At 40.1% G+C, this 12,053-nt stretch overlaps 1 protein-coding gene across 3 annotated transcripts in view; it reads left to right on the top strand.

Moving 5' to 3' along the window:
- MAP4K4 (mitogen-activated protein kinase kinase kinase kinase 4) overlaps nt 1-12,053 on the top strand; it is a 111,712-nt gene that overhangs the window by 54,967 nt on the left and 44,692 nt on the right. For all 3 annotated transcript variants that reach the window (XM_021711178.1, XM_021711177.1, XM_021711176.1), the window contains exon 10: nt 604-814. In XM_021711178.1, the coding sequence (XP_021566853.1) occupies nt 604-814 (211 nt within the window). The remainder of the gene's footprint in view (nt 1-603; nt 815-12,053) is intronic.

Here is a 12,053-nt window from a genome sequence, read left to right as displayed (position 1 = left end):
TGATTTCATGAGCAACATAATTATTTTTGAATAGGAGTATGACATAATGAGTGCAGTAATTGAAGGAGATTTGTTTTCCTTGTTACTCTGGTGGTGTGGAAGGAGAGGAGCAACTCAGCAGGGAGAGCAGCTAGGGTTGTTGCTGAGTGATCTGTGTAATGGCTAATTCATGGGACCACTTGGGATCAAGTGCTGACCTTGGAAACCGAGAACGTGGGAGGGAACCCATGGGTGAGGCCTGGTGCCTGACTAGACGAAGATGAAGGAACGGTAAGTCCTGGAGAGCTCTGATGTTCTGTTTGCTGAGGGAAAACGCGGTGCTTAAAGGAGGCCTGGTGAAGTGAGAGAAAGTGATTTCATTTTACAGAGTTTGAGTTCTTATGAGAATCCTAAGCAGAAATGTTGAGACATTTGCTAAACGAATGAAGGAAGATGTGGGACTGTCGAGTTGTAGATAGAGTCACTCCTGTGGATGTATCGGTTGCCTCCCTGGAGTCGGAGGAACCCAAAACGAATGTAGAAACGGAATAGGGTGCTGGTGCCGCTGTGCCACTCAGAGGACAATGGTCTGCACACTCCTGAGCGCCCTGCTTCCTCCTACAGTTCCATTGTTAATGTGCCTGGTGAGTCGACTCTTCGTCGGGATTTCCTGAGACTACAGCAGGAGAACAAGGAACGTTCTGAGGCTCTTCGGAGACAGCAGTTACTGCAGGAGCAACAGCTCCGGGAGCAGGAAGAGTATAAAAGGCAGCTGCTGGCAGAGAGACAGAAGCGGATCGAGCAGCAGAAAGAACAGAGGCGGCGGCTGGAAGAGGTAGAAAAAGGAAAACGTCCAAGTTTGGTCTTTTCTCTTTCTGTAATCGCATGGGTAGCCAGGCCCTCAGTGCAATGTTCTCTGTGGCATCCTGAGGTACTAACTTCCCAAGGAATGCTTGTGCTCGGGATGGGCGGCCCTTCGTGTGTTCCTTGAGGCCTTGAAACGTTTTTCTTCCTTGTCGAGACCTTAAGGGTTTGCCCCACAGTTACTCATCAGCATGTGGTGCTAGATACAGAGCGGTGTCTCAGAGCTGGCGTCAGGCCCGTTTTGTGGAGGCTGTTTCCGTTGCGGCTTCAGTTGGCTTGCTTAGGCTTGACCTGGTTTCTTTTCCACTCTTGGCCTCTGGGGCTCAGTTTCTGCGTAATATTTTTCTGAAACTTCCGACTTTTTCACATGCAAAACATTTTTCTCTGAGTGCCAACTTCAGCTATGTTTCAAAGTAAGGAAACCGGGCTCGGTGGCTCAGCCTGTAATCTCGTACCTTTGGGAGGCTGAGGTGAGTGGATTGGCTGAGCCTGCGGGTTTGGGACCCGCCTGGGCAACTTGGCGAGACCTCGTCTCTACAATAAATCAAAAAGTCAGCCGGGCGTGGTCGCACGTGCCTGTAATTCCAGCTACTCGGAAGGCTGAGGCGGAAGGATCGCGGGAGCCCAGCAGGTCGAGGCTGTGGTGGCCAGGAGCGGCCACTGCACTCCAGTCTGGGCGACAGAGTGAGGCTCCAACTCAAAAAAATAAAAAAATAAAAGTAAGGAATGCAGAAAACAATTTTGATGTTGGGATCAGTGTTATGTCCTATGGTGGGGAAGTACATTTTGCGCTACCTCCTCATTTAACTCATTAATATTATTAACATTGGTACTATGATTACCTATAGTTTTTTCAGTTTTAGTTTACAGAAATATATTATTTCCCTGTACAGTCATGGGTCGCTTAACGATGGGGATACATTCTGAGAAATGCATCGTTAGGCGATTTCATCATTGTGTGAACATCATAGAGAGTTACAAACCTAGATGGTACAGCCTACTATGCACCTAGGCTATATGGTATGGCCTGTTGCTCGTAGGCTACAAACCTGTACAGCATGTTACTGCACTGAATACTGTAGGGAACTCTAACACAATGGTAAGTATTTGTGTGTCTAAACTTAGAAATATAATTTTATGAGATCACTGTAGTGTACACAGTCTGTTGTTGAACAGAATGTTTTGTGATGCATGACTGTATTTCACTGGGGGGGGTCAAAAATGCCTTCTGATTTTTTTTTTCTTGACTCCCTACTACTGCATAGCTTACAGCCCCATTTTTGTCCTTCGTAATCATTTCTGTTTTTACTTAATTCACACACCTGATTGTTTCACCCTTATCTTTCTCCTCTAGAAAAATAACTCAACAATACCAATAAAGTCCTATTTTGGTATTATCCAGTGGAGTTTAATCCAAATAACAACACATGCTCTTACCCAACTTATTTAACAGTACATATTGGCATGAACTCTTTATTTCATTTTGTGTCCTTGTAGTCTGGGTTCTGAAAACTCTATAATTTGCCACTTGCCTAACTAAGGAGTCTGCAAATATTCAGCCAGGGCTATTAGAAGAAAACTTAGGGCACACCTTCCCTTGTAGTAGAGACAACTTGACTGTTTATATCACTCTTTCGAGTTTATTTGCTTACTCCTTGCCATATTTTTGGAAGACTCTTCTCAGAAGCCCTGAATGGGTTCAGAGGTTTGTTCACGTTACATATTGACTGTTTATACTTATCATGTTAGAATGCCTGAGTTTGGGGACTCAGGCTGTTTCTGGTTTCCTACTGCCCTTTCTGATACTGGGATATACTTTCCTTAAGCAGGTGGCACAGGTTACTTTGGTAGTTTATAACTTGAAATGCCAAGGACCACATAAGGGTAGAGCTTAATTGTAACAGTCTATGGAAGTGGCTTTCAGATTGTCAGTAGTGCAATGAGCTTCCAACTTCTGTGTGTGTTAGGTAGTGAGGACTTGGGGAGGAAGTGGGTGTGGCTCAGGGTGAAGAACTCAACTTTTATAGCCATTTTGTGATGATAGTGAATTAGGTATGTCTGTGAAAACAGGAAGTTTGTACTTGACGTGGTTCAATTAGCCTTTTAATTTCAGATTATTTAGAATAAGTTTAAACTCACAGTCACCTCTTTGAGCCTCTTTTCTTAATTAGGAAAGATTAAGTACTGAAATGAGAAATGTTCACACAAGTAGAGTCTACTGGTGTGAATTCTTGGTACTCTAGCTCCTTGTTATTAGCCTAACTAATTAAACTTTGAATATGCTCCAGGTCTCAGAAAGGTATTTGGGAATATAGTTCTCCCTTGGTATCCATGGGGGACTGGTTCCATGACTTCCCATGATACCAAAATTGCACATGCTCAGGTTCCTGATTTAAAATGGCCTAGTGTTTGCATTTAACCTGCACACAACTTCTCATATACAGTCATGCACTATATAATGTTTTAGTCAACAACAGACTACGCATATGATGGTGGGTGGTCCCATATGATTATAATGGAGTTGAAAAATTTCTATTGCCTAAAGACGTCATTGCCGTATAGTGTGTTAGTGCAACCCATCACTCTGTTTGTGGTGATGCTGGTGTAAACATATCACACTGTGCTGCCAGTCATATAAAAGTCGAGCACATACGATTATGTATCATACATAATACTTGGTAATAAACAACTGTGTTACTGGTTTGTGTGATTACCATACTATACTTTTCACTGTTATTGTAGAGCATACTCATTCTATTCATTTAAAAAAAAAGTTAATTGTAAAACGTGCCCAGGCAGATCCTTCAGGAGGTATTCCAGAAGAAAGCATTGTTATCACAGGAGATGACAATTCCATGCGTGTATTGCCCCTGAAGACCTTCCGGTAGGACAAGATATTGAGGAAGAAGACAGCAATATTGATGCTCATGACTCTGTGTAGACCTAAGCTAGTATGTGTCTTCGTTTTAATAGGAAAATTTTAAAAATAAAAAAAAAACCATACATTTTTTATTAGGAAAAGTTTGTAAAGTATAAATATAAACAAAGATGTTTTTGTACAGTTGTACAATCTATTTGTGTTCTAAGCTAAATGTTACTACAAAAAAAAAGTTTATAAATGAAAAAAGTTACATTAAGCTAAGCTAATTTATTATCGAAGGAAGAAAAACATTTTTTAATAAATTCACTCACCACTTACTCACTCACTCACCCAGAGCAACTTCTAGTTCTGCGAGCTCCTTCATGGTAAGTGCCTTATACTATTGTGCCATTTTTATCTTTTATACCAACTTTTTTTTGCTGTACCTTTTCTATGTTTAGATATATTACTACTTAACTCCTGTGATACAGTTAGTGTTCAGTATAGTATCATGCTGTACATGTTTGTAGCCTACGAGCAATAAGCTATATCATATAGCCTAGGTGTGTGGTTGACTATACCATCTAGGTTTGTGCAAGTACACTTTCTGATGTTTGCCTGGTGAAGAAATCGCCTAATGACACATCTCTCAGAACATATCCCCGTTGTTAAGCAATGCATGACTGTACTTTAAATCATCTCTAGGTTACGTATGATACCTAACACATTGTTAATACCAGGCAAATAGTTGTTATATTGTATTATTTAGGGAATAATGACAAGAATAAAGAGTCTGTACACGTTTAGTACAGATATAGTTTTTTCAAGAGTTTTTGATCTGAAGTTGGGATGTGGAACTCATGGATATAGATGGCTGACTGTATTTGAGTCAATGTAATTGGTTTGCAGCCTTTTACTGGCATTAAAGGTTTAGTCAGAGCTATTTGGGGGGAGAGAGTCTTTATTTTATGAACAACATGGGTAAAGATGGTCAGCATCACTCACGAGGTAAATGACAATGAAAACTAAAAGGATACGTAACAACTTTGTATCAGCAGACTGGCAAAAATGGTCCCAAAGTCAAGGCTATGGGAAAACACAGTGCAGCTATTTTTTCTTTGTATCTGCTACAAATCAGGCCCACTGAGGTTGAGGATTTCTCCTGCCAAACACTCCTGCTTCTTTGCAGGTGAGGGGTGGTGCTTTTGTCCTCCATAGCTTGTTCATCTTTAAGAAACATATACATTCCTATCTTCCCACCCTCTCTTGGTGCTCTCTGGAATCTACTATTGACTGTACCTCTTTCCTCTGCTTCTCTGCATCCTTCTCTCTGGCCCCTGTGCTAACTGGGTATCTTTGGAAGTCCTTGCAAATATTTTGGAATCTGTCTCTCAGTTTTGCTGAAAATGAGATTCTTGTTTTCTATTTTTCTTGTTTTGTTTGAATGGTCCCAGGGAAAGAAAAAAGAATACTGAGCCCGTGTTTACTATGGAGAGTTCTGTCACGTGCTCTTTCCTTGTCCCTCCTGGTCTATGTATTGACTTTGCTCCCCGAGTCTTTCTCTTCTGAGCACATTCATGTATTGTCAGTTTAGTGAATTATTCAGATTTAGAAAAGGATAACGATCTTCCTCCCTCAAAAAGTTGTAATACTATGTTTCCTGTTTAGAGCATCATCACACACCTTTGACTCTTAGAGGACTTTAGATAACTTTTTCACAATTTTATTCATAGGCTAACTTTTTTTTCCCATTCTTTACTTAATTGTTTATTAGGAAAAATTTATATATTTAGTTGTAGTGTCACTGTATCCCAGTGGTTTTGTGCTCTTTTTTCATTGAATCATGATCTCAATCTGTTTCTCCCTATTCTTATGACATTCACACATGTTTTCCTGGTTCTTCATGTAAGTTTAATAAAAAATATTAAACAAGATGGTGTCCTAGAGAAAACCTGATTAGTTTTCTATTCTTGAACACTACTGATAGGATATTCAAACTTTGCCTATCTAAGAATCTTTTTTGCAGGTTTTTTTTTTTAATCTCCTGTCTTTATGAACTTTCCTTTGAAAGTCTTTAGCCCTGAAATATATAAGTTGTCATTTTGTGATTTTGGAAAATCTGCTTCCTCCAAGGGAGAGGTAAATGTTAGTATGAGTCCCAGCAGTTTGTTTTCCTTTTTCCCACCAAGAGGATCCACAGTAGCATTTATTACTGTCATCTCTACAAATCCCAAAGTTAAATTTTTAGAAGGATGGTAGAAGTAGAAGAAATAAAAGCAAAGGGAAGCAAGAGGAAAAAGTAATTTCTTTGTGAAACAGGATTAGTATTGATGTTAAATTATAGTAACACTAGGGAAGCATGGAAGTTTCTCAGTAAGAAATTATTAAACCATGCCATGTATTTGTTGTGTATTTATTTCTTGGCTCTGAAATCTTAGAAGGAAGGCAATGAACTCCTTTACCCCAAGGACTTTTCAGCAGTTTTCATGCTTTTTAAAGAAAAGGGAACCATTTCCTCACCCCTCCTTTCTTATAAAAAGGCCTTTGTTTTGCAATCCGTTAGTATGTAACATCAGAAGTACATGTTAGCACAATGCTTTAATATGTCAGTAATCAGAGTGTTCTGGCATGCCAGTGCTCCTACAGCTAAGGCCTTGAAACTGTAAAGTCAGCATCTCATTTGTTTTGCAGAGGGTGCCTATCTTGTTTTTAAGAACTCTGTATAAGTTCTTAAATGTTCTCTTGGCATCCCAGTTCAGTGTTTGGTTGTTATTGACAGTAAAATTTTATGAAGAGTTAGTTTAATTTAGCTCACATTATTTGTTATCTGTTGATGGAGAAGAAGCATAAAGTTTCTCTACTATAACTTCATCAGAACTTGTAGAAAAGAGGCCACAGGGGTTGTGGTACATGCGCGCAGTAGTTACATAATTTCAGAAGTTATTGGAAATGGTAGAGTCCAAAGAATACTCTGGTTTATTGATGTGTTAATTTCTACTAAAGCCAATAAATCGATCTCAGGATTATCATTATAACTTACTTAGAAAAGTTTTTAGAATCGTGAGATGAAAGCATTGCTTTTATATACCAAACTAGAAAGGGAATATAATTAAAGAACAGTTGGAAAAGTACATATTTATTCAGGCATGCTTGGGAAAATTTAAGTAACAAGAAAATCTCTATAGTTTAAGAGATTTGGAAATCACTTTAGGGCATCGTGCAGGTTTTCAATTTGTTTGATTTTGTTTTCAAAGAAAGGATGATTTAAGAAAATAACGACATCAGTTTGTAAAAACTTTAGAGGATTATATCATATTTATCCTTCTTAGCAGGGTAAAACTAAAAAGGCATGTTCATTGGAATTCCCTGGGTTTTGTTATTTGAAATCATAGGCATAAGGTTAATCTAGTGTAGATTGATGTTATTTGGCTGATGGTGTGTATGTTTCATTTTTGGCCATTTTCTTTTGAGAGTCTAATACAGATGCCAACTTTTCACATTAATCATCTATTAAGATACATTTACTAAGGGCTTTCTTTAACTTTTAATTATTCCTTTTAGTGCTTCCCCAACCTCTCCAAATTGAGGGCCTGTTCCAACTATCTGGTTTTCATGTTGATAGTTTGATTTCTTGCTGTTGATCCAGTTTGTCATTTCAAGTATGAGAGCATAATGTGGAAGCAGAGTTAGTAATGACAGTGTTCTTCGCCTTAGCTATTGGTCTTGCCAGCTGTTTGGTCCCACCAACCAGGACTTGCTTAGTGGGATAGTCTTGGGAAACTTACTAGTTTCCACGTTGCCTTCCTGGGTTTTTTGTTTGTTTGTTTAAATGTATATAACTTATCTTCCCTACAAGACTTTTAGAGGAGAGGAGTGGAGAGGCGAGGAGCTGTTTCTAATACGTCTTTGTATACCCAAGATGCTTAATATTTACGAAGGGGACCTCAAGATCCCCAGAATTTATAAAAACTTGTGTATTCTTACATGTTTAAACTTCAGTCACTTCCAAAGTACTCTTCATTTGATGCAATACACCTATCAAGGCTCTTCTTCCACTGCTCAAAACAGTTTTGAACTCGTCCATTTCGATGCCTTTTAGTACTTCTGCCATTTTTTGTTTCACCTCTTTCACACGGGCAAAGTGTCTCCCTTTGAGGACTTTTTTTCATTGGGAAAACAAAAAGAAAGTCGCTAGGGGGAGAGCTGGTGGATAAGAAGGGTGGGCACGGGGTCATGCTGTTTTTTGATCAAAAACTGATCACTCAGTGTAGTGTGGGCAGGTGCATTGTCAAGGTGGAAGAGCCAGTCACCTGTTTACCCCAACTCAGGATGTTGATTCCACAGATTGCCATGTAACCTTCTCAAAACTTCCAGATAAAAACTTTGGTTGACTGTTGGATCTGAAGGAATAGATTTCAAGTGTACTACAGGGGGCCCACCCTCCAAAAGATAATTCCAGTTTTTTCTTGGGGTGGATCCCCCTTGTATTTCTCAAATGGATGAGTCAGTCATTTGTAGTCTTTTGTGTTTCTCTGGAAAGAAAGGACTTGTTCACACTTATGCCCACTTGAAGATGAACCCTTGGGCTTGAGCTCTCTAATCTCTGAGTCCCAGAGCTACCTTAGACTGTCAAATGGCCTTCCAGACTATCCAGAGACTTTCAGGATGTGTTTTTAAAAGTATAGGGCACTATCCTGTATAATAATTACTGTTCAAGACTTTGTGCACTTGCATTTGGTGATCTTGATAAGACTGCTTTAGGACTTGATTGGATTTTATGGAATCTAGTGGTCTGTGATTCTAGAGGCTCATTTCTCTAGATACGAACTGCTGAATAAAATGATAGCAAGTTTTTGTTTTGGATGTCATGTGCCAGTTGTGATGGTTAAATTTTATTCAAGAAGGTATTGCATTCTTTTGAAAGGGATGTGTGAAACGTACGATGGGGAAAAGATGATAAGACGTGATTCCTGCTTTCAAGGAGTTCACAACCTTTTTTTAGTGTTGATCTAGTCACTAAAAGTATGGTACTTTTACATGAAACTTAGAAGAGAAAGTCATCTGAGGCTTTCATTTGACAATTGAGATTTTTAAGGTAGCCAGTCCTGTTGTTGCTTTTTCTCTTTGATAGTGTATATTTAATTAAAGTTATAAATTTCAATTAATTGAATAAAAATGTAATTATATAGAGTTTGAGGAACAGTTGAACAAAAACAATTTGATGCTTTCATCGAAAAATCCCACTAAAATGACTATGAAAAAATTAAAATAACATAAAGATGGGGACAATGAAAAAAGAAAAGAGACCAAATTGTGGAAATTAGATAGTGCATGGAAGAGGACAGTCTATAAGGAGGCTGAATCTTACTGCAAACTCTGGATGAGTCAGAAATAGGAGGTAATAGGTGGGACTGACAGCAAGAGATTTATTGGAGAGGAAATTATACACACACAGAGAGAGAGAGACAGACAGACAGCATGCAGGAGCGCAGTTAGATTCCCTCACCCAATGCAGCTGGTCTGCTGTGCTCCTCTCCTCAGCAGGAGCAGGTAAACGCTACCTGGGAAAAGTGGACAGCAGAAACATGGGAGAAATCAGGTACAGCTGAGAATGGGAAGAGATACTCTAAGACAGGGGCATTAATTGAAGATTAGTATGAATCAGTGTGACGCGAGTGCACTCACTCTGCTCAAAAGTTTTGATCAGTAAAAGAAACTGAGCATGTTCATCAGAGGTGTATCTACTCACAAACTGTTGTACTAATTATGTGCATTATAAAACAAAATAGTTTTAAAGGATGAGATAAAAGTATAAATAAATAAAAGTTTTAGTTTTTGTTCCTATGCAGTATCCCTCCCTCCTTATCCTCAGGAAATATGTTCAAGACTCCCAGGATACACCTGCAGCCGTGGATAGTAGCAAGTCTTACACATGTATACCTACCTGTAATGAAGTTTAATTTGTGAGTTAGGCACAATAAGAATTAACAGTAATAATTAATAATAAAATAGCACAGTTATAGCAATATGTTATAATAAAAGTTACGTGAATTTGGGCTTTCCTGTTTTTAACATCTTGCTGTACTGTACTCACCCTTATATGAAGGGGTGGAGTGGGACTCTGAGATTTCATCACGTTGCTCACACAGTGTGGAATTTAAAACTTAGGAATTGTGATTTCTGGAATTTCCGATTTCATATTTTAGACTGTGGTTGACTGCAGTTTTTCACCTGGAAGCGAAACCTTGGATAAAGGGGACCTCTGTGCGCAGTGGTATCCGGCTCTCTTTTGGAGACTGCTGACATAGAGACAGACCATTCAGCTCTTCATTCCTGCTACTGCTCTTTCGTGTCTGCACCCAGGCTCACCCCCAGGCTGGTGGTCAAGGGAGGGAAAGCCCCATCCTCCAGGAGGAGTGATTCTCTTGTCCTTCATTGCTTATGAGAAACATTTTTAAAGATTTTCCCTACTTGGGACACCAGCTGTCAACTACTTCCAAACTGTGTGGCTTTGCCACTCTGTACCGGGATGATTTCAGCCTAGACCCCACCCACACACATCTGTGTCCTGACAAGTTAGGTGGGGAGTGGCTTGTACCAGGGAGACACAAGCAGGGCCAGAACCACCATCCCTGGAGTCGTTTCCATTTCCTTTCTAGGAATCCACAGTGCATACTAAGCTTCCCAGAGAGCCTCTTTAACCTGTGTGAGCTACTTCGTGTGTGGAAAGTTATAACATTCAGTGTATTCTGAAGACCCTTGCCTCTGACCTAAACATTAATCTGATTGTCCTAGACCCTGAAGTCTCTGAAGGTAGTGCTTCTAAGGGTGTAGACAGTTGTTGCCTTTTTCTTTCTTTCGTCTGACTGATTTTGACAGAATTGTTTACATATACATGTGGGTGGCTCCCTGCCTTACCTCTGTTGTGTTTGTGGATTTTTTTTTCCATCCAAAGGTGGGGCCCTTCCTGCCTGACCTGCCAGGTGTTTGCTAAACCCAGTGGATTCTGGCAGGTTTCTCTTGGGAACCTGCACCATCAGCATCAGGCACAGGCTGTGTGTGCACCCTGTTCTCAGCACTTCCTGCCACCTTAGAGACACGGGGTGTGAAGCAGCTCCGCAGGATGGAGGCTCTGAGACCACCCCTTCAGGAGGCTTTCAACTTTAAATGAACCCAATGACAGATGAAGCACTTTAGCTTCAAGTTTATCGAAAGTGTGTTTGTTTTGTCCTGCATCATGTATTTTGCACAAAAGTAAACACACAGAATATGTTTATCTTTGGAAACTGTTAGCCCATTTTACATTTGCCGTAAAGGAATGCCCGAGGCTGGGTAATTTATAAAGAAAAGAGATTTCTTTGGCTCATGGTTCTGCAGACTGTACAAGAAGCATGTTGCTTCTGGTGAGGCCCAGGAGGCTTACAATGATGGTAGAAGGAAAGAAGGAGCCAGTGTGTCACATGGCTAGAGGAGAAGCAAGAATTAGGGGGAGGAGAAGGAGGTGCCAGGCTCTCGGTTAATGAATAGAACTAGAACTTGCTCGTTACTGCAAGAAGGGCGCCAAGCCACTCAGGGATCCCCCCTACCCCACCACCCAGTCTCCTCCCACTAGACCCCACTTTCAGCCTTGGGACGTCACATGTCATTGTGAGGTTTGGAGGGACAGATGTCTAAACTGAATCATGTAGCTAACCAGAAATATCTAATGGAATCAAATAACTTGTATTTAAAAAAAATTTTTTTCCCCCGAGTTGGAATCTCACTCTGTTGCCCAGACTGGAGTGCAGCGACACCATCATGGCTCACCACAGCCTCATCCTCCAGGCTCAGGTGATCCTCCCACCTCAGACTCTCAAGTAGCTAGGAATACAGGCAAGCACCACAACGCCTGGTTAGTTTTTAAAATTTTTTGTAGAGCCGAGGTCTCATTTTGTTGCCCAGGCTGGTCTCAAACTCCTGGGCTCAAGCAGTTCTCTCACCCCAGCCTCCCAAAGTGCTGAGATTGCAGGTGTGAGCCACTGCACCTGACCTAAATAACTTGTGTTTAGAACTGTTCCTACTTTCAGAAACCTGTTTTTCTCATTCGGCAAAATAGAATGATTTTTAATTACCAGAGGTGGAGAAATGATTGTGTTCTTGTACTTACTGTAAGTGATGTACTGGTGAAAATGAGTTGTTTTGGTTCCTGTATTGAAAAATTTAAAGATATAAAAGAAAAAAGATACAAAAGAAATTTGATGGTTGTACATCCTCTAGAGCTGTTGCTGTCTAGTACAGTAACCACTAGCCACATTTGACCATTTAAATTTAAATTTCAGTGTAACAAAATTAAAACCTCAGATTCTCGGGT

The sequence above is a fragment of the Carlito syrichta genome, unplaced genomic scaffold, assembly GCF_000164805.1.
Source record: "Carlito syrichta isolate Samal-C Ts95f unplaced genomic scaffold, Tarsius_syrichta-2.0.1 Scaffold301896, whole genome shotgun sequence".
Classification (NCBI taxonomy): Eukaryota; Metazoa; Chordata; class Mammalia; order Primates; family Tarsiidae; genus Carlito; species Carlito syrichta.
Note: the sequence above shows the minus strand (reverse complement) of the source record. Positions and strands in the feature narration are given on the sequence as shown.